Raw genomic sequence first — 23617 nt, forward strand, 5'->3', positions numbered from 1 at the left:
ACTGTGGTTTTCATTTGCATTTCCCCAATGATGCTGAGAATCATTTCATGTGCTTATTAATCATTTGTATATCTTTAGAGAAATATCTATTGAAATCCCTCACCAATTTTATTTATTTATTTATTTGTTTGTTTGTTTGTACGCAGGCCTCTCACTGTTGTGGCCTCTCCCATTGCGGAGCACAGGCTCCAGACGCGCAGGCTCAGCGGCCATGGCTCACGGGCCCAGCCGCTCCACGGCATGTGGGATCTTCCCGGACTGGGGCACGAACCCGTGTCCCCTGCATCGGCAGGTGGACTCTCAACCACTGCACCACCAGGGAAGCCCCCTCACCAATTTTTAAATTGAGTTGTCTTTTTATTTCGAGTTATAAGAGTTCTTTATATATTCTGGGTACTAGATCCTTATCAGATAGATAATTGGCAAATATTTTCTCCTTTTGTGAGTTCTTTCCACTTTCTTGATAGTGCCCTTTGAAGTACAAGTATTTAATTTTGATGAAGTCCAATTTATCTATTTTTTCTTTGGTTGCTTGTGCTTTTGGTGTCATATCTAAGAAATCACTGCCTAATCTAGTATCATGAAGATTTACACCAATATTTCCTTCTAAGAGTTGTATAGTTTTAGCCTTATATTTAGGTCTTCAATCCATTTTGAGTTAATTTTTATATATCATGTGTGGTAGGGGTTCATTCTTTTGTATATGGATATCCAGTTGTCCCAACACCATTTGTTGAAAAAACTATTCTTTCCCCATTAAATGGTTTTGGCACCCTCGTCAACATCTTTACTCTTAACCATTATATATGTATGTGTGTACTTTGGTCGTGATGCATTTCTCACTGTGTGAGACACCATGCCTAAAAAACTTCTAAACAACATTTTGCAGAATGTGTGAAGGGCTTTGGGCAGTAGAAAGGACCACCTGAGATGCAGGGAGACATTAAAAAAAGGCAACTATAGTAATCCAAGGAAAAGATAATGGTGGCCTTGATAAATGTGACCCAAAAAGTAGACAGACTCCTGGGATACTGAAGAGCTGAAAATTAAGCAAGATTTATGATTGATTAGATGTGAGAGGCAGGGAGAGGGAGTTGTCAAGGATGATTCCCAGGTTTCTGGATGGAAACATGATAATGTCTTTTACTGGGAGAAGAAACTTAGCTAATCTACACTGAAGTCTTATGGATTTATGAAAATTAATTTCCACATCTACAATTTAAAAATACTGCCAGATACTTAGAAACATCTGGCTCATTTTTCTCTTGCAACAGAAAAAGGAAGAAATGCTTTAAAATTCACCAGTGCCATGGTTTCACTAGTCACTCACACACTCCACAGTGCTTTTATATCCTACTGGTATCTTAAAGAAACTAGCATTATTTACAGAAGGGCTATAAATAGGTTGTTAAACAGAGCAGCAGGACCACTTTTGTTGGCCATTGCTTGTTAGAGATAAATGGGAAAGAGCTATAATGGCACTAAAAGGAATCCAGCATTTTTTTTTTTCTTTTCAAAACTACTAATTTCCCGGGCTTCCCTGGTGGCGCAGTGGTTGAGAGTCCGCCTGCCGATGCAGGGGACACGAGTTCGTGCCCTGGTCTGGGAAGATCCCACATGCCGCGGAGCGGCTGGGCCCATGAGCCGTGGCCGTTGAGCTGCGTGTCCGGAGCCTGTGCCCCGCGGCGGGGGAGGCCACGACAGTGGGAGGCCCACATACTGCAAAAAAAAAAAAAAAAAAAATGAATTTCCCTACTTGGTCCACTGAAAATGACGAGAAGCAATGACAACCCAGTAGAAATGAACACAGTCCCTAGACTGTGGTTTCTAAAAGCTATTCTCCATCAAAAGGAACATTCCAGTGCTCCTTGGAAGACTGGCTAATGCCAGATGTAGGATGATACAGGGTATGTGCAGATCAGCCTGGTACATCCTGCTATACCAAAAAGCAAGGAAGCTATCAAAAACTGAGACTTGTTAAAAAAAAAAACCCAGGAACCCACAGTGAAAAAGACTCCCACCGGAGTCATTTAAAAACGGTATTCTATTGCTTTACAAGAAAGTTCTACTGCCTTAAAAACCAGGAATCTATACATAAACCAATTTCACTTACAATTAAAAAAAATTGTTTAGGTAAGCTTTTCCTTCATATCCGCATGGCCTCTACTTATTAAAAAATCTCATAATGCCAGGGATTTATTTCTATTCATTACTATACACCTCAGGGTCTCAAACATTTACTGAATGAATGAATGGAGGTGGTACAGGTAATGGATAGCTAACTGCACAAAATTTTAAAAATAGGTACATTTTACTTCAGTGTAAAATGTCAGTATTTTCTTAAGCTAATGTTTATTTCATCTTAATAGTAATCTTAATATTCATTTCATTTTAATAAACAGTTCATATAAAATTCTCACAGCTGTCTTACCCAGTGTCCTCCATTAACGCCAGAGTGATTCGAGAGAGGACTCGGTTCTGGGTGTGAGAACCAGTCATTGCTTCATTCTGAAAATCACCAACAGATTTTAATTAGAAGACTGGACTCCTTGCAAGTCCCAATAATTTTCGTGAGTGCTTTGATGTATATTTAAAATGTTGCAAGTGTGAGGGCTGACAAAATATTGACTTAAAATAGTGGAATACATAAGTCGTCTTTAAGATGACAAGACTGAAGCTTAAAGCAAAATCTACTTTCTGCCTCAAATGTCTATAGTGTATACAATTTCCCTGTAATGATAGATAACTAGCATTTAGAACTCTGTGATAAAAATGAAGATAAATATATGGAAACAGAAATACTGTAAAAACATTACACTATTCAGGCAAAGTAAAGTGGGTGGTTGAGACAGATGCCCAGATAATGGAGTGGGGAATGGAATACTTGCCTGAATTACAAAGAAAATGCTTTTATAACCAACTTTCTATACTTTGCGATCACATATTAATATGCAAAACAAGTATCACAGAATCATAGGATCAAAGGAGTTGCCTGAGGGAACCAAAATATCAAGGTCTACTAACTACCCAATGTCTTTTTTTTTTTTTTTCCAGTGTCTTAATTTCTATAATAAAATTCCTACCAGGAGGTCACCTAATGGTAAGGACTTCACTGTCTCTCAAGGAAGCATATTCTATCTTTGGGAAGCTCTGATTATTCCTTTTTTTGGGCAGGGGGGCGCCTGTACGGCTTGCAGGATCTAAGTTCCCAGACCAAGGATCAAACCCATGATTTGATCAGCAGCGAAAGCACGGAGTCCTAACCACTGTACTCCAGGGAATTCCCGTATTCTGCTAATCTTTATGTTGAACACTGGATGGCCATCTCAAGTACTTTAATATCATCTTTTAAAAAAAATAGTTCAAGGACACAAAGTTGATTTCAGAGGAAAGGCAGCGGTTAATGAAACTAATAAAATGACTACTCTCAAGTTTTCTATTGAAAACTAAGTAAATTTTCATTTCTGGACAATCTACAGCTTTCTAGAGGGAATCACTTGAGAAAACTGCTTAAGGAAAATAAACTTATTCCCATGTGAGAAATAAGTGTACGTGTCTTCCGTAAGTTTTTATCACTGTTACTTTGTGGTCACCTAGATAAGAACAGTCAGCACAAGCATTAATTTCACCCTTTTCATAATTTTGCTAACTTGGATCATGGTGTATGTAACCTGCAACCATTTAATTATTTAAACAGACGTCTAAAAAAAAAATACACACACACACATACACACACACACATATACACCCTTTGACCCAGAAATTCCATTTCCAGGGATTTATCCTTCCTTTTTCTATATAAACAAATCTGATCTTGCATTAACTTTCTAGTTCTGCTCCCCTGGAAACCTAATAAGGGTGGAATGTCAACTGTGTTACTAGGCAACGGGACTTAAGGAAAAAACACCACCTGTTATGCCTCTAGACTTGGGATTACTATAAATGAACATGAATACCTGTTGGTAAACCACAGTTTTGGACTTCTCTGTGTGCAGTGATTCTTATGGGTATGTCCCTTACAGGCATCTGGAAGTTATGTCTATGAAACTGTTAAAAAAAGATGTTGGTTCTTATTTGGGACATGGTACTTCTAAACCAGGCTGGTTCTTGCACCCCTCTATTATGGTCTTATGCTTATGGTATTTGAGTTGGAGGGAGAGGGAGAGAGGCATGGATGACAGCTGTTAGACTACTGTGTAGAGCACTAGAGAAATGCCTGACTCTGACATGCTGGCATGCTGTACTTTCTTTCTTGTATCCTTCTAATGGTTTTTGAATGTGACCTGTTTAGGTCTTATAGGTTTGACTGACTGTTTAGTTGAACCAAAGAACACCTACTGGAATGCCACTCCTGTAAGGCACTGAAGATATAAATAAATTGCTCATTACAACATTTTTAAGACAAAAAATTTAAAACATAATTATTCATTAAAAAGGACTGTTTTTACATTCACATAATATTATGTAGCTGTTTAAAAATAAGTAGATCCATGTATACAGTCTATTCTACTAATGCATGTATTTTTGTAATGTAAATGAGCTCATGTGAGACTAGTAAATAAGGGAATGACATCAGTATAAGATGGAATCATGTTGGTTCATAATGATTCCTCTCTGGATTTTAATGTTTTGTGCAATGGAGCAATAGCAGCTAAATTAATCACTTTGCTGTACACCTGAAACTAATACAACATTGTTAATCAACTATGTTCCAATATAAAATAAAAAACAAACAAAAAACCAAAATACACTAAGAGAGCAGAACACAGCAACAGAGGAGTGCTGTGCTGTGTATGATGCTCATTCACTCCATGTTCTTCCAACTGGCTCAGTATGGCCAGAGGCTTTGTCTTCGAAGTGTTTGTTGCATTGTTCTCTTACCTTTGTACATTTTACTCTTGTCCCCATTATTCAGATTTATAGTCTCCCATCTATCTACCATTGCCTTTTGCTATTGTTTAAGGTAAAGAAATACTAGAGTAAATACAGGAGTTTATTTATTGGAAATATGATGTCTTTTCAGACTGAGCTAGTACTTTTATTACGACTTATTGCTTTTGTTAATAACCTGGTATTTGTGTTTCCTACAATCCTTGTTACTTTTAGTGTTCGATTTTGAAGAAAGAGGTTCCTTAGGAAAGCATACATTGTATGATAGCAGAAGCACTTATACTGCCTTGGAAAGATGTCTAAGATATATTGTTAAATGAAAAAAGTTGCATAAATGTATGAACCTATTAAAAAAAAACTGTGTGTCAGTGTTTCTGTCTATCTATCTAACATTTCTGGAAGGATATTTAAAAAACTTAAATAGTGATTACATCTGGAAAGTGGATCTGGAAAGCTAAAGGGGAAAGGGACTTTTTAAATTTTTTTACTTTATAACCTATTATATATTTGAATAAGTTGAGTACGAATTCTTTTATTAAAGAAAAAATATGTCTAGTAAAATTCTAAAATAAACTGACCTCTAATAATCGCTTTTCCCAATGGTTGAGCTCAGTGCCCATACCACCTTGATTTTCAAGTTCCATTCCCTCCAGAATTGGACAGTTAAAATGTTTTCGTGCTTCATCCTAATAATCAGAAAAAAATAAGTAAATAAACCCTACAAAAGTACAACATAACGGCAAACTCCTTACCACACTGGATATAATAAAGTAGTCATTAAAGAATTACTTTGGTGAGAAGAGAGAATGTCTTCTAAAAATATAGTTTTTTTTTGTTTGTTTTTGTTTTTTGCGGTACGCGGGCCTCTCACTGTTGTGGCCTCTCCTGTTGCAGAGCATAGGCTCCGGACACGCAGGCTCAGCGGCCAGGGCTCACGGGCCCAGCCGCTCCACGGCATGTGGGATCTTCCCAGACCGGGGCACGAACCCATGTCCCCTGCATCGGCAGGCGGACTCTCAACCACTGCGCCACCAGGGAAGCCCTAAAAATATAGTTTTTAATATAATTAAATATTTTGATACTGTCACACTTTTCTTTGCTATTGAACTACTATTTCTCTTAATATTTTTTCCTCTATTTGAAGATTTTGGCTTTAAGTCATATATTTCAAAAAAGTTATAGACTGGTATGATTGCCATTTGTAACTGTTGTGTCAACAATGATTTTAATGCAGGTATAAACTGCTCTTATTATGGATATAGTTTTTGTAAGAAAAATAAGTTGTTCATTAGAAAACAATTTTGTTCATTTGGTTTCGTCTGTCCTTCAGTTAGAGATTTCCAGGGATGGGAAATATCCCAAGAGCAGTGCAAAAGTTCAGAGGTCAGAAGGAGCTGTGTGTAGTCAAGGAAGGAGGAGAAGGGAGAATAGGTTTCTGTCATTAAACAAGAGGGTGTGATGATTAATTTTATGTGTCAACTTGGCTGGGCCACAGATAGCTGATCAAACATTATTCTGAATGTTTCTGTGAAGGTGTTTTTGGATGAGATTAACATTTAAATTAGTGGGCTTTAAGTAAAGCCGATCACTCTGTAACATAAATGGGCCACTCAGTTGAAGGCCTTCATAGAACAAAGGCTGACTTTACCCCTGAGCAAGAAGGAATTTTGCCAGCCGACTTCTTCTGGACTCAAACTACAACTGTTCCCTGAGTCTTCAGGTTGCCAGCCCACCTCATCAGATTTTGGACCAGCCAATTACTTAAAATAAATCTCTTTATCTTTTTCTCTCTCAACACATCCTGTTGGTTCTGTTTTTCTGGAGAACCCTGACTAAAACAGACTCCAAATGAAACGACCAGCAATTATGCATATAGTACCAGGGATCCTAAGAGGTATCACAACAGACCACTGGTATCACAACTTAAAGCAGTGGGTAGAATGCAGCCATAAGAGTCATCGCCAAATTTCTGTTTCCTCAGATTGTGCTTGGCCTGTAGCTTTACTGTACTGCCTTTATATTATGTTTCCTACTACAGGCTTTGAAATTTAATCATTAGATCTTAAACAATAATGATTAGTAAAGAAGGGACTATAATGAACGAAAAGAGCAGATGGCTCATGAGACATGAAGTTCAGTGATACTCACAACAACACGAGGTGTTACTAGAAGATACACAGTGTGAGGAACTCTCTTATTATCTCGAATATCCCACAATCTCTCCACTTTTCGAACTACTTTATCACTCCATTGATATAATCCAAGACTGCAATTAAAGAATAAAAAGACAGTCCTTTTTGCAAATTCACCACCACTTTAAGTGTAAAAGTGTTTATGAATATCAATATGAAATTAAAATATTTGAGCTTACTATACACCAAGTGCAAGCAAAGACTTGATAGCATTTTCTAATTTAATCTTTTCAATAACTTTATGAGATTATCATCACTATTTTGCAGGTAAAGAGACAGAAGCTTAGAGAGATGAAGTAACTTGCTCAAATTCAAATAGCTAATTTTTGGCTAAGATGACAATGAATTACTTCCTCTTAACAAATTTACTGGATAAAACAAAAGCATGTCTAGAGACATATCCTAGTACTGCACATAACAAAACTTAACAAAAGGTGACATTTTAATTTAGTGGGAAAGCATAATTTACTTAATAACTGTGCTGTAAAACTGCTTATCCTACTAGGAAAAACAAAGTTAAATCCCTATTTCACTCCATATACAGAAATAAATTCCAGACAAATGTCAGTAAAAACGGCAGAGTAAGGACCCCTGAACTTTGTGAAAGCAATGGGGAAAGGATCAAAATTGGCCAAATGAACTTTTTCAGAACTCTGGAAATTAACCAAAGGCTTGTAGTAATCCAGGAAGCACTTCTTTAAGAAAAATGGATGAATCTCAGTAAGAATAGCAAGCTTTGTGGCGTTTTCCCATGCCCTCTCTCCAGCTTTGTGGCAGCTTTGAAAACCAACAGCCCACAATCATGGTGAAAATCAGCAATCTGGCAGCCAGAGGGAACAGAAGGGGGTTGACTGGCAGAATGCATTAAAAAAAAAACATGATCCAACTATGTCTACAAGAGACATGGTTCAGAGTCAAGTATACAAATAGGTTGAACGTAAAAGGATTAAATGCCTTTTATGCCCATGCCTTAGAAAGATTATTAATTCCTTTCCTTTTTCTGTGGCAAGGCAATGTTTAAACATAAATAGTGAACAAAGCCAACAAGAAAATAATCAGTTTTTACCTCATTAATAACTCCAATATCCTCTTCATCATTCACATTTCAAGATTAATGGTTTCTCCAAATAAATAGGTTAGGGCCAAATCCGACTCTTTCTATGTCTAACACCTGAATTTCATATTATTATATTATGTCCATTTATACTGTAAGATTTCCTGCTTTTGAGGAATATCCCGAATGTAAGAAAGCACTGCAAATTATCAGCTTAACAATGGTTCTTGTGTGTAGTAATCTCTCTCCTCCTTACCTACATCACTGTGTAGATGTTGCCTATCTCACTATTTATGTTTCCCATAAAGACCACAATTCTTAGGAAAGACCAGACTTCTCCCATACCACCAAACGAACACAATCTAGGAAGTAAAACATGTATTTCTACATTAGAGTTGTTTCTTCACATGTACTCTAAAAAAATACTATGATGAATAAAGTACTATCTGTTTTAATATTTACTTCTAGCTACCTAAATGGAGATCTTTGTGTGAGAATTAATTTTGTATTCTACATCCATATACCACTACTCTGATAAAGAGATGAAAGAGTGTCAGCACCCCGAGAAGGTTTCTTTATGCCCCCTCTCAATCTGTTCAACTTGTATGGCATTTAATAGCCTGTGGCTTCAAGTAAAACTACTAATCTGTCTTTTACCGTTGACTGTTTTTAAACTCCATACAACTGAACTATGACTTTTTTTTTTTTTTTGGCTGCGTTGGGTCTTTGTTGCTGTGCACGGGGCTTTCTCCAGTTGCTACGAGTGGGGGCTACTCGTCATTGCGGTGTGCAGGCTTCTCACTGTGGTGGCTTCTCTTGTTGTGGAGCATGGGCTCTAGGTGCGTGGGCTTCAGTAGTTGTGGCACACGGGCTCAGTAGTTGTGGCTCACGGGCTTTAGAGCACAGGCTCAGTAGTTGTGGCACACTGGCTTAGTTGCTCTGCAGCATGAGGGATCTTCCCAGACCAGGGATCGAACCTGTGTCCCCTGCATTAGCAGGTGGATTCTTTTTTTTTTTTTTTTTTGCGGTACGCGGGCCTTTCACTGTTGTGGCCTCTCCCGCTGCGGAGCACAGGCTCCGGACGCGCAGGCTCAGCGGCCATGGCTCACGGGTCTAGCCGCTCCGTGGCATGTGGGATCTTCCCGTACTGGGGCACGAACCCGTGTCCCCTGCATCGGCAGGCGGACTCTCAACCACTGCGCCACCAGGGAAGCCCATGCAGGTGGATTCTTAACCACCGCGCCACCAGGGAAGTCCCTGGACTACGACTTCTTTTATTGAAACTTGTAACTGTGATATTCATACACTTTACTGCATGCAGCAATAATGTGTTCTTTTTAGTGCCTTGTAGTTTTTGGTTATAGGAATATATCACGATTTATTTATCCATTCTTCTATTGATGGACCTTTGGGTGGTTTCCATTTTTTGTTTATTAATAACAAAACTGCCATGAACATTCATTTTCATGTCTTTTTGTGGACATGTGCTCTTAATTTAGAGATTCATTTTTTATATAAATGCATGCAAATGGTTATAGTTCTGTGACTGATATTCTATATAAAATTCTTGATAATTTTTTTTAGTAATTCTTGGTATTATTTCTTTTAGGCCCTGAACCTCTAGTCACTGTTAATATGATGAGCTAAATAAAATACCAGTTAACATGTAAATATTGCCATGTACAGGCAATAATTATTAAAAAACCAAACTATAACCAACCCATATTTTCCCATGGCCTGACTCTCCTATAAAGTAATACAAGCTACAGAGTGGTGGAAAAGAGCTCTGCCGGCAAAGAGTCCTGGCTCTTTGGATAAATCACTTAAGTTTTCTCCATCTCAATTGTTTCATCTGTAAAATGAAAAGGTGAAGCTAAATGAACTCTTTTTTTTTATTGGAGTATAATTGTTTTATAATGTTGTATTAGTTTCTGCTGTACAATGAAGTGAATCAGCTATGTGTATACATATATCCCATCCCTCTTGGACCTCCCTCCCACCCTGCACCCCCATCCCATCCATCTAGGTCATCACAGAGCACTAAGCTGACCTCCCTGTGCTATACAGCAGGTTCCCACTAGCTAGCTATTTTACACATGGTAGTGTATACATGTCAATCCTAATCTCCCAATTCATCCCACCCTTATATCCTATCTTGTTTTAATAAGATAGGACATACAATCTTCTTAGGCTAGCCATAAAGCCACTATTATTTATGGAACTTAACATGCTATGATTCTCAGCTGCTAGTCTTAGCACTCTCCTAAAAGAGAAGAACAAGAACAAAAAAAACCAAATACCTATAGTTAAAAGGTGGGAGACCATCTGCAAATCTTGAAGTTAGAGGATTTCCATCTTTATCATGGTAGAATGCAAATAGCCCAGCAGAGAAACCCTGTAAGAAAAAGTTCAAAATGTCTTACAGTGAAAAATATCAAATCTGACTATAGATATCACAACATGCCACTATCAAAAGAGAACATTGATACAACCACATAAAAGTGTCAGGCCAATATTTCTACAGGAACTTGCCATATACTGGAATTGGACTGAAATTAAGTGTTTCATATTATGAATTTTAAATTTCAATTACTTGAGATAATTCTAAGTGAGGAAACCAAAAGTAATAGTAACAAAGACATTCTTTGGTTGGTATAGACAATGCATTTATTTGTTTACAGACGTGTTTATAATAGTTGGTCCTCTTCACATGAACTTACTAACAAACTCTACAATTGCAACCAGGGAAATGTTACTATTAACAACAATTAACAATACAGTTTAGAGCAGGGGGGTGTGCTAGTAAGATCACTCATAAAAATTCAAAGTCTTTGATACCAAAGTCCATATTTAATATATATCTATATCTAAAATAAAAAAGACTATAAATGTGTGTTTATGTGCGGGGGTGTATACTTCGGAAAAAAGATTGGAAACATATATCGAAATGTTAGCTGTGGTTCTTTTGGTGGTAGAGTAATGTGTAAAATCATCTGTATTTCTAAAAGTTTTTTACAATGTGAATTTGTGTGTTTATAATCACATTTTTAGACAGTATTTTAAAGAAGTCTTCAATTTTAATAAGATAGTAGCTACTTCACATAAAGGTATTCAAATTCCCATTCTCTATCCCCTCTCCCAAATAAGATGAGAAAATGGGCAAAAAAAAAAATTATTGACATTTGATATCTCCTATTTCATTAGTGAGATTTCTTTTCTTACTTTCTTTCCTAACCTAATAACTAAAACAAAGTGCTTTTGTAATTACTAATTTAAGTATGGTTTTTTTTTTCTTTCTTTTTTTTTTTTGTGCGGTACACAGGCCTCTCACTGTCGTGGCCTCTCCCGCTGCTGAGCACAGGCTCCGGATGCGCAGGCTCAGCGGCCATGGCTCAGGGGCCCAGCAGCTCCGCGGCATGTGGGATCTTCCCGGATGGGGCACGAACCCGTGTCCCCTGCATCGGCAGGCGGACTCTCAACCACTGTGCCACCAGGGAAGCCCTTAAGCATGTTTTATACACTGAGACTATGCTATAGTTTATATCCAAATAACTAACAATCACAAATGATCACTTAATTAACCTATTTCTTTGGCAAATGTCTTTGCTTACATAACTGTGGCCTGTGTCATTCAAGGCTTGCCAAAATGATTAATGGAATCCAGAGTATTCTTTTATTCCTACATTTCTTCTTTTTTAATCTCTGAAGATGCAAAGAACATTTAATGGAGTCAGGTAAGAAAATCTAAACAGTTTTTAATATACAATTCACTAAAGTTATATAAAGCTTAAAATAGTATGCTGTGCCTCATCTTTCATAATATTCTAAATACACATTTTTTTCCACAATATCAATTTGAAAATTTTTCTAAGCACTCACATTTCAGAAGGCTTATCTGGTATTGAAAGAACCAGGAATGACTGTATTTGATAGCTAGAGCAATATATAACTTTATAGGGAATAAGTGTATTTGTTAAACATTTAATTCTTAGCATCCTCCAGGATGGTTTTTGAGACAAACTAATATTTTAAATTTCCTAGGTTTTTACAATTTTTTAAATAATTCAAATACACGAAAAAGTTTAAAAATCTAATAGAAACTTAGGTATACTCCTTAAGAGGATTTAAGATATTCGTTTTGCCAGGTCTTCTTCAGACTTTTTTTTAAGAAATAAAACACTGCAGAATAAATACCGTTGAAGGCCCATTACCTTCACCCTTTCTCTTCCCACTTTTCCCAGGGGTAATCACTACCTTAAAGTCAATGTACATAGTAACTCTCACACATGTTTTTATATTCAATGGTGTCTGACTTTAATTTGAGATTCCCTGATTGCTAAAGTAAATCTGAGTATGTTCTCATATACTTCTTGGCCAATTGGACCTTTTCTTTTGTGACCTGCCTGTTCATAACCTAATTTACCTCATATCTGGGACCTCTGCATTCATGTTCACTTATATACTAGACTTAAAACCTGCTGTTTTTTTCTGGTTCTCTCAACATCAAGTATCTATTGTTTTTGGAGCTTAAAGCTTAAAATGTTACTTAGAATGATGCTTATCTTTCATCACAATAGCAGGTTTAACTTACTTTTTTAATAAAAGGAAAAGAGATGATTCATTTTAGAATCTCCTTACTTGAAGACCAGAAGTGCTATCTGGATACACTAGAGTTTCACTGAATTATCCAAGGTATTTACTGATTTAAAGACTGAGGTCATACATAATAGCTCATGAAATAAGACTAATAAATGATAGTCACTAATTTTATTATACCTTACTATGTAGAGCATGGTGCTAAGCCATTTATGTTTCGTCTTATTTAATCTTCAAGAAAAAAATCCATTGTAGTATGTACTACTATATTCATTTTATAGATGAAACAGAGGCTTACAAAGGCTAAATAATTTGTAATAGATCCCAAAGATTTTTAGCAGTAAAGCTAAGGAGATTCACACCTAGATCTGCGTGATCCATTCTCTCCCTCTCTCTTTTTTTAAATAATGTACTCTATAGTGGGTGCTACCATTTTAAAAAAATTTTTGTTTTTTATAAATTTATTTATTTATTTTTGGCTGCGTTGGGTCTTCGTTGCTGCATGAGGGCTTTCTCTAGTTGCGGTGAGCGGGGGCTACTCTTCGTTGGGGTGTGCAGGCTTCTCATTGCGGTGGCTTATCTTGTTGTGGAGCACCTGCTCTAGGCACGTGGGCTTCAGTAGTTGTGGCATGTGGGCTCAATAGTTGTGGCTCGCGGGCTCTAGGGCACAGGCTCAGTAGTTGTGGTGCACAGGCTTAGTTTCTCCGTGGCATGTGGGATCTTCCCAGACCAGGGATTGAACCTGTGCCCCCTGCACTGGCAGGCAGATTCTTAACCACTGCACCACCAGGGAAGTCCCATTCTCTCTCTTAATCACTGCATTTTACTCCCATCTATTTTCTAAACACATGAATGACATCAGGAGGACATTTCCTAGGTTTTAGGCAACTTTATTTAATTCCCCAGACATACTGTAAAAGTTTACTACTTTGGACCAATTGGGGAAAAGCAAAGTTCTGAATCAGTTAATATATATAAAATTCAGAAAGTCTAAATAGACCAAGAACACTTTTAGAAATGAGATCTCTGTAAGAGATAAGAAAGATCTATAATTAACATATCAGCTATCATTTTAGATGAAAGTGAATTTTTTTTAATTACTAAGTTTCTTCCTAAGAAGCTTAATCATTTTTTCAAAACTCCTATTTGCCCAATGGATTTACTTGTTTCATTATTTTAGGTAGTATAAGTCAACCGAGCTGCTATCCTAATCATTAAAAATTGTCTACTGGCAGAGGTCTATTCAACTAGGTTTTACTGAACACGATCTAAGAAGCCACAAAATCTTAAATTTTAACATATACATCAAAATGAGAGTATAATCAGAAAATCAAGGCATGAAGGAGAGAACAATAGTTAACAGCAAAATTTACCAGGGCATGAATAATCTCATGTTTCACTGTAGACAGCATCCCAACAAACTCCTGAGGCTGGGTAGAGATCATATTTGGACACAGGTTAGCATATCCTGCAATTGGCCTGTTAAAACAGACATTAAATTTTTAATTATATTCCAGGACAGTATGTATTATACTTATTAACCTATATTTTTCTATCAAAAACTGATCAAGGTCAGAAAAATCTTTGTGAAATATCAAATGTCATTTTACAACATAACATCTAACTTTCACTGTCTTTTACTTTCCAGACATATACCTGTGTTCTCCTATGACATTGCTAATCAGCAGCTGTTCCCTCAAGAGGATAGTCAGTTAATTATACTTCAGTGTGAATTTGTAAAGTATGTCAATATGTACCAAAAAAGGGAATGAACTAAAAAATTTTAATTATAACATTATTTTTCTTGCAAAATTCATTTCTGACTTCAGCATTTCACTATATATATAGGCACAGGGACAGACAAGTAGGTAGAGAGGAAAAGTAGGTACAAAAGAGGACAATAAGCAAATCATTCAGGTTGCTGCAAGTTGCTGAACCTTCTGATTTCCATTTCACTATTCCCTTTCTCCTGTCCCAATAATGCCTTCATTAACATATTTTTTAAAAAAATTTATTTATTTTTGGCTGTGTTGGGTCTTTGTTGCTGCACATGGGCTTTCTTCTAGTGTCGTGAGCGGGGGTTACTCTTCACTGCGGTGCGCAGGCTTCTCACTGCGGTGGCTTCTCTTGTTGCAGAGCACGGGCTCTAGGCACGCGGGCTTCAGTAGTTGTGGCTCGTGGGCTCTAGAGCGCAGGCTCAGTAGTTGTGGCGCATGGGTTTAGTCGCTCTGCGGCATGTGGGATCTTCCCGGACCAGGGCTCGAACCCATGTCCCCTGCATTGGCAGGTGGATTCTTAACCACTGCCACCAGGGAAGCCCAACATAAAGTTTTTTATCTTCCTATTATCTTCTTTCATACAGTATTCTATACCTTCTAGAATCTACAGAATTCTATATCTCTTTCTGAGCCTAGAACTTGAGAGTCCAAGAGCTCACGAGGACCCACAGTAATTCAATCAGTTTCACCACGCACCCACCTGCCTTTCAAAAGCTGTGACAAACAGTAAGGAACCCCAAGGTATTTCTCCCAACACTACCTCAACATTTTACCATAGAAATACCACAAACCTCCCCAAATGGTGATGGCCTATTTACAGAGTAACATTTGCCTTATTTAGTTAAAAAAACATACAGTGCACTTTCTTCATACTTGAAAACAACAGACTTGCACTTAGAAAAGTATGAGTATAATTCACTCACCAAAATATTACCACGGTGACCTCTAAGATATAAAATAAACGTCACTATCAGGCTTAAACCCTGTCAGGAACTTCCTACTGCAATAATTATTTTTTTTATTTTTTCCACGGTACGTGGGCCTCTCACTACTGTGGCCTCTCCCGCCGCGGAGCACAGGCTCCGGACGCGCAGGCTCAGTGGCCATGGCTCATGGGCCCAGCCGCTCCGCGGCATGTGGGATCTTCCCGGACCGGGGCACGAACCCGCGTCCCCTGCATCGGCAGGCGGACTCACAACCACTGAGCCACCAGGGAAGCCCCCTACTGCATTTAGAATGAAACAGCCCTGTCTACTTCTCCCTCCAACGCATCCCCTAAAGCTCTCATCCTCAAGCACAGTTTCCACTGGAGTGGCTTCTAAGAGCAACAGGTGGACACAGCATTTTCCTAACATAAGCTCTTTCTCCAGCTCTTTATTTGGCTGAAGCCTATCGATTTTCAGGTTATATCTAAAGTTTCACTTTTTCAAAGAGGCCTTTTTTGCCCAGTTGATCTAAATTATGTTTCCCCCTTTTGTTCTCTTTTATGTTGCAACACCCTGTCTTTTTCTACAAAGTATTTATCATATTTGAAGTCACATGTCTATTTGTATCAGTATTTAACTAACATCTGACTCCCTCTGTAATTTGTAAGTTCCATGAGACAGGTACACGTGTCTATTTTGTTCACCTAGTCTGCTGGCAACATATTAAGCACTCAAATATTTATGGAATGAATTAACGCAATATAGCAGTTTTGAAGGAAAGTTTCACTACTACTAAAAAGATTCAAAAAGAACAACTTAAGATATTGCTCTTCTAACATCAACATTCTCCTCATAAGCAACCAAAATTTTCCCCATGTATGAGAATACATACATGAGTAGCTTCAGATTCACTGACACGAGGAACATTTATTCTTTCAGCTAGTCATTCACACCTAAAGTGAACCAAATGTTCAAGTGCCTTAAAGAAATATAATAGCAGTGAAAAGAAAGTAAGATGCATCTCTGGGCTATGGGATTCTCATCTGTGTGATAACTCCTATGTTGGATTCTCTCCCCAAAAGACAATTAGATACTTTAAGTACCTTCAGTATTATCAGATGCTGAAAGGAGCTGAACTAATCCAGACCCATCTCAGCATGGGATTTTATATCCCTCTCCCTACTTCCCCAGGGAAGCCATTCTGTTCCTAATACATCAGGTTCACTTTAACATGTCTTTTGTTTGAAAAAGTAATTAAAGCTCATTGGAAAAAGCTATATATCTAAACATATAGAAATGTATGAAGAAAAAGGTAAAAATTCCCTATTTTACAAACTACCACCACTAAATTCCACTATCACAGGTAACTGCTATCAACAATTGGGGTGCTTTATTTTTTAGAGTGACCAACCATCCTGGTTTGCCTAGGACTGAGGGATTTCCCGAGATATGGGACTTTCAGGGCTAAACCAAGGGTACTCCCGAGAAAATTGGGATAGTGGGTAATCCTAATTATTTTTGACTTTTACCTTAGCACATTCAAGTCCATACACAGAATTTTTGTTTGTTTTTTTGTTTGTTTTTTGCGGTACGCGGGCCTCTCACTGTTGTGGCCTCTCCCGTTGCAGAGCACAGGCTCAGGACGCGCAGGCTCAGCTGCCATGGCTCACGGGCCCAGCTGCTCCGCGGCATGTGGGATCCTCCCGGACCGGGGCACGAACCCGTGTCCCCTGCATCGGCAGGCGGACTCACAACCACTGCGCCACCAGGGAAGCCCCATACACAGATTTTTAAAACAAGTATGAAATCGTATTATGTACACTGTTTTGCAATGTTCTTCTGACACTCAACAGTATATTAAAAATGAGATTGTGTGTGTGCACAATCCATATGGTTTAGGTCAAATTAAGATAAAGAGCCATGATTCTGCAGCACTGCTATTATGAAGGTATATTTCTCAAAGACACCTACTTTAAGAAGTATCTCATTTTATCAAGTAACTTGTCATTCATTTAGCACTTCAAATACCATATTTCCTTGATATTGAGACACCAGTAATTATAAAATTTCATAAATTTAATGACAGCTTCTCAGGAAAAAAGGAACAATCTATTAAATACATATATCCTTTTTACTAAACAACAGTACATATACATCTTCAAAACCATATAGCACTTCCTTCTTCAGTAATAAATATTTGACTCGATGCATTCTCAACATTCAGAAGCTAAAGATTTTTGAGTTTATTTCATGGATCAATAATTATATAGCAACATGCTAACAGACTGCTTTCATAATCCATGATGCTGATTTTGACCTCCTTACCACCTTCAGTATTGACAGTATAATTCTGAAGCATATATTAGTGTTTCCTTTGTATTGGATACTTGGTCCTACTAATAATTTCATTTTTTCCTTAAATTAATTAGCTATCAATAGAACTGAAACAGCTCTTTAAAGTCAGCTAGTATTTTGATAGGTAGGAACTCGGCAACGGTCCTTACATTCACTGGACCATTGAATGTGGTCACATTAACTCTCCTAGATTTGAGAACGTCACGTACAAACTATACTGAGACATACCAGTTTCTACTGCCTTTAACTGATTTGTCTGGTGTGTAACAGGCAATCTTCTGTATGCATAACAACTTTATTTCAAGGCTGCTTCACTGAGAAAAAATTTTTGAAATATTTTTTAAATAAAAAAGAGGGAGCGGCTAGGCCTGTGAGCCATGGCCGCTGAGCCTGCATGTCCGGAGCCTGTGCTCCGCAACAGGAGAGGAGGAGAGGTCACAACAGTGAGAGGCCCGCGTACCACAAAAAAAAAAAAAAAAAAAAAAAAAAGAGTCCTTTTTTTTTTTTTTTTTTGGCCAAGCAACATGTGGGATCTTAGTCCAACCGAGGACTGAAGTGGCTCCTCCAGCAGTGGAAGTGTGGAGACTTAACCACTGGACCGCCAGGGAAGTTCCGGGACTCTAAATTTTTTAGAGATAATTAAGCTAAGTGAAGGACATAATGATATGACAATTAGATGAACAGTTATTTTGAACATCTTACAGTTCAGCACAGAAGTGCTAAAATTAAAGTTCAAATTGTTTCCTTAGAGAGGTGTCATCACTTTCAAAGAAAATTCTATTGACAGTAGACTTTTCCTTTGGAATTGGTACTTATATTACCATATGCATAGCAGTTGTATAACCTGGTTCCCCCACCACACCGCAATCCAGGCAGTATGCCATTTCTTACTACTGGAGGTAATCTCGCAAATGCAAACTTCTTGTACTCTCAACACTTAGAATATGTTTTAAGAGTTCTTATTTTAGATCTTGGGAAATAAGTCTCAGGGGAAAGTTTACCTGTCCATTTTTGCTTCCTGCTGACAATAGGCTGCATAAGAGATGATGTTTTCATGGCTGCACCTCTCAGTGGCCAGAGCACCAACATAAAGAACAAAGTCTGCATCCCGGACTCCCTCTTGGTCTGGCACACCCACTGCTCCACAGGGCCACTTACCCCCACAGCAGACTCTGCATTGCTATGCCCATGGGGGACAACAACGGAAAAACAGACCAGAGATGAGGTTAGCTATCAGGACTTTTAATTTATAATGAATCCAGACTCTAAATATGTATGATTTAATTTTTATTTATTATCCTTCAGCTTTTATCAAAATCCATACCTCTCTCTACTCAATTCCTATCTCTAATTTTAAATTTATTTTATTAAAATTTCTACTTTATATACTATAATCATAAATGTATAATATTAATTAAAACAAACAATTGCTATTTATAAAGGGCATGCAACCAGGGTACAAAAAAGACAGCAATAGAAAAGGTTTTATTAAACCCTGAAACTAGGTGAAAATTACAAGGGACCTTCTTGTACACATTTTTTTTAGCAATTTCCCGTGAATCTATAGTTACTTCAAAACTAATTAATAAAAAACTTTATTTACTGGAAGTATTTTCCTATTATAAGTAATTCATGTATCTTGTTAAAAATTCAGATAATACAAAAGTATATAAGGTAAAAAGTTAAAGTCATCTTGTAATATTACCTTTGTTTCTAGTTTTCTAAGCAAACTTTGCCCTTTTAACATACGTTTTTTAGAGAATTTCTTCTATCAAAGTTCCTAAACAATCATAATCTCCAAATTATAAATAGGAAAATCAGTAAATGGTGTTTTTTTTAAGGCATAGGTGATGCTTGCAGAGAGAGAAAAGACAGAAATTCTCATTTCATTACATTGTTTACTCTTGCTTCTCTAATACATGTATTTATAATTTTAAAATTCAATTACTTTAATCTGTTAATAGTTGATATTAAGAAAAGCTGTGATTTAATAGCATTCTTTACATGATCTCTCATTTATTTAAAAAAAAAAAATCAGGACCCCCAAGAAGATAAGTAGAAAGCAGAATTTGAAAAAGCCAAAAGAATTAAAAACAAAAATACCTTAGAAAAAAAAGCAAAGAAATATGCCTTAAAATGTCTACGAAATATCTCTAAATGTCTCAGGAAAAGAGATAAATATGTAATTAACAGGTTGTTTCAATTTTTAAACATGTTCCCCAAACCCTCTATGCTTTCAAGAAATTTGATAAAAGAAATGGAAGCTGAGTAAGTTAGCTGTATTAGTGCCAAAAGCCTTTAGTGAGCTTCAAATACTCTGAGAAAAAAATTATAAAGTAAACTTCAACTATATGCTTAATTTTGCTGACAAAGTCAATGTTTAATAATGTATTCATTTTCTAAAAGTAATGAGAGAACACAGCTCAATAGAGAAAAGCAGCTAAAGCAATAATCATATTTTCCAAAATATAGGTATAAATAAATGGGCTTTCTGGTTTACACATTTAAACTTTTTATATTTTTTCTGATACAAATAATAGATGCTTAATATGAAAAATCAGAACATTACAAAAATGTATAAGTTAACAAATAAAAGCCCTCCATAATCCAACTCAATGAAAACCATTAAAATTTTATGTGTCTCCAGATTTTTTATATATGTATACCTCCAGATTACTTCATAATTTTTTTATATGTGTGTATACACTTCTTATTTTTTATGCTTTTATTTCAGCTTTACTGAAAGCTGAATAATTGATGATAATTTTTAATTTTTAAATGAAATAGACTAACTACCCATACTGATTTACAACTTTTTTTTCCATTTAAAAGCTTAACTATCTTTCCAAATCAGCATATAAAGATCTATTTTGTTCTTTTTTTTTTTTTAATATTGTTCATTTATTTTGGCTGCACCGGATCTTAGTTGTGGCATGCAGACTCTTAGTTGCGGCATGCATGTGGGATCTAGTTCCCCAACCAGGGATTGAACCTGGGCCCCGTGCATTGGGAGCAAAGAGTCTTACCCGCTGGACCACCAGGGAAGTCCTTCTACTTCATTCTTTAACAGCTGTGTAGTGCTCCATTATGTGGTTATGCCATAACTTAAGTAATATTAATATAGGCACATTTATAGTTTTGCAAAGAATATCCTTGAACATATATTACATAGTTATAAGTATTTTTATGGAATACATTTCCAGGTTGGGTTAAAGCATACACATTATTTTTATTTGAAGAGATAATGTTAAATTGCCCTTTAAAAATTCTGAGGTATATAGCTGCTAAAAGATGTTTTGGAGGGCAAAGATAAAGTCCTAAGCAGAAACGATTCAGCAGCCTCAGAGATAAATTGAAAAAAGAAAAAAATAATTAAATTCACTTGAAAACCAATGAAAGAATAAAATCAGCACACCTAACTGTGATTACTTTTGGTAGAGAATGAAGCTTTTGAACTTAAGTCTGTAAAATCTTCTTAGTGACAATCACAGATTGAAAATCTGTCATAAGTTTATCCTAAAGAATAAGAACATTGCTAAGAGCAGGGTGAAATACCTGGAGGTGCTCCTCAGGCACTATAACGGGGCCACATCTTGTATGCTCTGCACATTCCCCAGTACAGCATCTATGGTGATCATTTTCCTTCCGAAGGTATTGGTATTGGTTTGTTGCACATTGTCTTCAGTTCATTCGTACATCAAAGTTTAATTACAAAAAAAAAATAAAGATGAGTTCACAGCAGTTAAAATATTGTAAAAAACTAGTAGCTGCTATGTTTATTTCATTTATAATAGTTACTATTTTAGTTAGAAAAGTAGTCTAATAAAGAATTTTGGTTCCATGGCAAATTCTTCTGATCTGGGTTTTCAAACACTCAAATACTTCAAAAGCCAATACTGTACACATGAAGGAAGGGGATATGGGAAAAAGGGATATGGGAAAAAGCCAATACTGTACACATGAAGGAAGGGGATATGGGAAAAAGGGTACAACTATACCCAAGGAAAAGATCCAGTGGGTCACCTCATAATGGAAAATCGGGAAAAGAATGATTACCCAACAGATGCTCTTTTATTCTTTTTAAATATCTTACAGTTTGGTCTCCAGGAACCAGCATAATAAAATACTCCAGTATAAAACTCACAATTTGCCATACTGACAGAATGGGGTGGGCAGAGTACTAAATACTAAACAACTGAAGAAAATGACCTGTGTGTAATGTGACATACCTACTAAGTAATATGGTGCCCGCAGGTCTACGAACCTGAAAAGTCTTCTCTAAATAAGAAACAGCTTGTGGAAAAAGTTTGGTCTAAATAAAAGTTGGAAAAAAAAAACCAGTCAGAATTACAGCTAAAAGATAAACTATATTTAAAACAAGTAAGCATAGGATATTAATGACTAAGGGGAAAGAAGGAAAAAGCCTTATAATTCTGGAATATAGGTACTAGTCAAAAGTTGTGTGACTATGGCTAGGGAAAGATTGAGTCTAGGAGCAAAGGAATTTCCTCATTTACTAGTTTAGTTTGGAGGAAAGAACACCAGAAAGTTCCTTCCCTACCCCATTTAAATAGAATATTATAAAACATAAATCACAACTATTAATATTACTTTAAATTTGAGACTGATTTAGATTATTCCAACATGAAGGTAGTTTATGTTAAGAAAATCATATATTTAGAAGATCTACTTTAGCCTCACCCATTTCTGTGACCCCATAATGAAGTGGCTTAATGTGTGTGTGTGCCTCTGTAACAGTTAAAAAACTTATGAGGCTAGCACCTCTATAAATGACCTTGGCATTTCATACTATCAGGCCAATTAATCTTCATGAGAATGAGCATTTCCACCAAGAGAATAGTGTTCTCAATGTTTTTAAAACATCATCTTTTTCATCCTATCTGAAGCATGCTCTGCTCCCCTAAAACTTAAGAGGACAAGTAAAAATATGAGAATGATTTAATGTCAAATTATAAAATGAGAAGACTAACTTAATATCAAATATGAACAAAGTTTTGGTGAGTGCATCATAAAAACACCTTGGTGATAATAGAAATACATTCACTACCAACACCTTTTATTCAGTCATTCACAGAATAGTTATGTGTATGTTTTTCATTACTGAAGTAAAATTTACATACAATAAAATGCACCATTTTAAGTGTCCAATTCAAGCTATGAGTATTTATTACATACCTTTACAAGGTGTCTTTTCTCAGGGAGCAACCTGAAAATGATGACATAAAACATAAAGATTGCCATGCTGAGGGCAAACCACTATCTCATTTTTGTTCAGAATACAACTGGCAGGAGTCCCAAGGAATGCTTTGTGGAAGCATGCCATATCAGTCCCTCTAAATCTCAATGAGCATTTAAGAGTTGATCACATACTGTTTCATTCATTTGGGAAGTTAAAGATAGGGAAAGACATCACCTACTCCCAATAGCTCTTCATAAACTACTACAGATTCATAATTTATCTCTTTTCTGGACACCCTCTTACTCTAAATTAAAAATTAGGCTATATCATCTCTCTGGTTAATAATTTTGTAAATGTTCTTACTATTGTATTAGTATTTTGTCTTATTGTTCCTCCAAGTACTTAAGTGCCTTCCAGGTCTGTTATTGACCACATAAGTAGACATACACTGGTGTGCTTAAATTATTCATGATGTATAGATTTAAATCATATCCCATGGCCTTCATCTTTCTAAACTAAAAAGCATATTTAGCTTAATTCCATTTTGAGGGTACACTAGCATCTACTTCCATTTATAGAACTCCAGGTAACAGATGAAAATATTTTCAATAGTTTGATTCTTAATA

The 23617-nt window shown here is 36.6% G+C and overlaps 1 protein-coding gene across 4 annotated transcripts in view; it reads right to left on the bottom strand.

Moving 5' to 3' along the window:
• Positions 1 to 23617, bottom strand: part of LMLN (leishmanolysin like peptidase) — a 74876-nt gene that overhangs the window by 31019 nt on the left and 20240 nt on the right. For 3 of the 4 annotated variants that reach the window (XM_027107162.1, XM_027107170.1, XM_027107155.1), the window contains exons 3-11: positions 22988 to 23018; positions 22021 to 22103; positions 21347 to 21470; positions 18793 to 18971; positions 14106 to 14211; positions 10437 to 10531; positions 7039 to 7156; positions 5469 to 5576; positions 2432 to 2508 (exon numbers count right to left, since the gene is read on the bottom strand). In XM_027107162.1, coding sequence (XP_026962963.1) covers positions 2432 to 2508; positions 5469 to 5576; positions 7039 to 7156; positions 10437 to 10531; positions 14106 to 14211; positions 18793 to 18971; positions 21347 to 21470; positions 22021 to 22103; positions 22988 to 23018 — 921 coding nt within the window. The remainder of the gene's footprint in view (positions 1 to 2431; positions 2509 to 5468; positions 5577 to 7038; positions 7157 to 10436; positions 10532 to 14105; positions 14212 to 18792; positions 18972 to 21346; positions 21471 to 22020; positions 22104 to 22987; positions 23019 to 23617) is intronic. The other variant, XM_027107176.1, reaches the window with a different exon arrangement.

Source organism: Aethalodelphis obliquidens, unplaced genomic scaffold (assembly GCF_003676395.1).
Source record: "Aethalodelphis obliquidens isolate GAN/ISIS:26980383/991018 unplaced genomic scaffold, ASM367639v1 scaffold1, whole genome shotgun sequence".
NCBI lineage: Eukaryota > Metazoa > Chordata > Mammalia > Artiodactyla > Delphinidae > Aethalodelphis > Aethalodelphis obliquidens.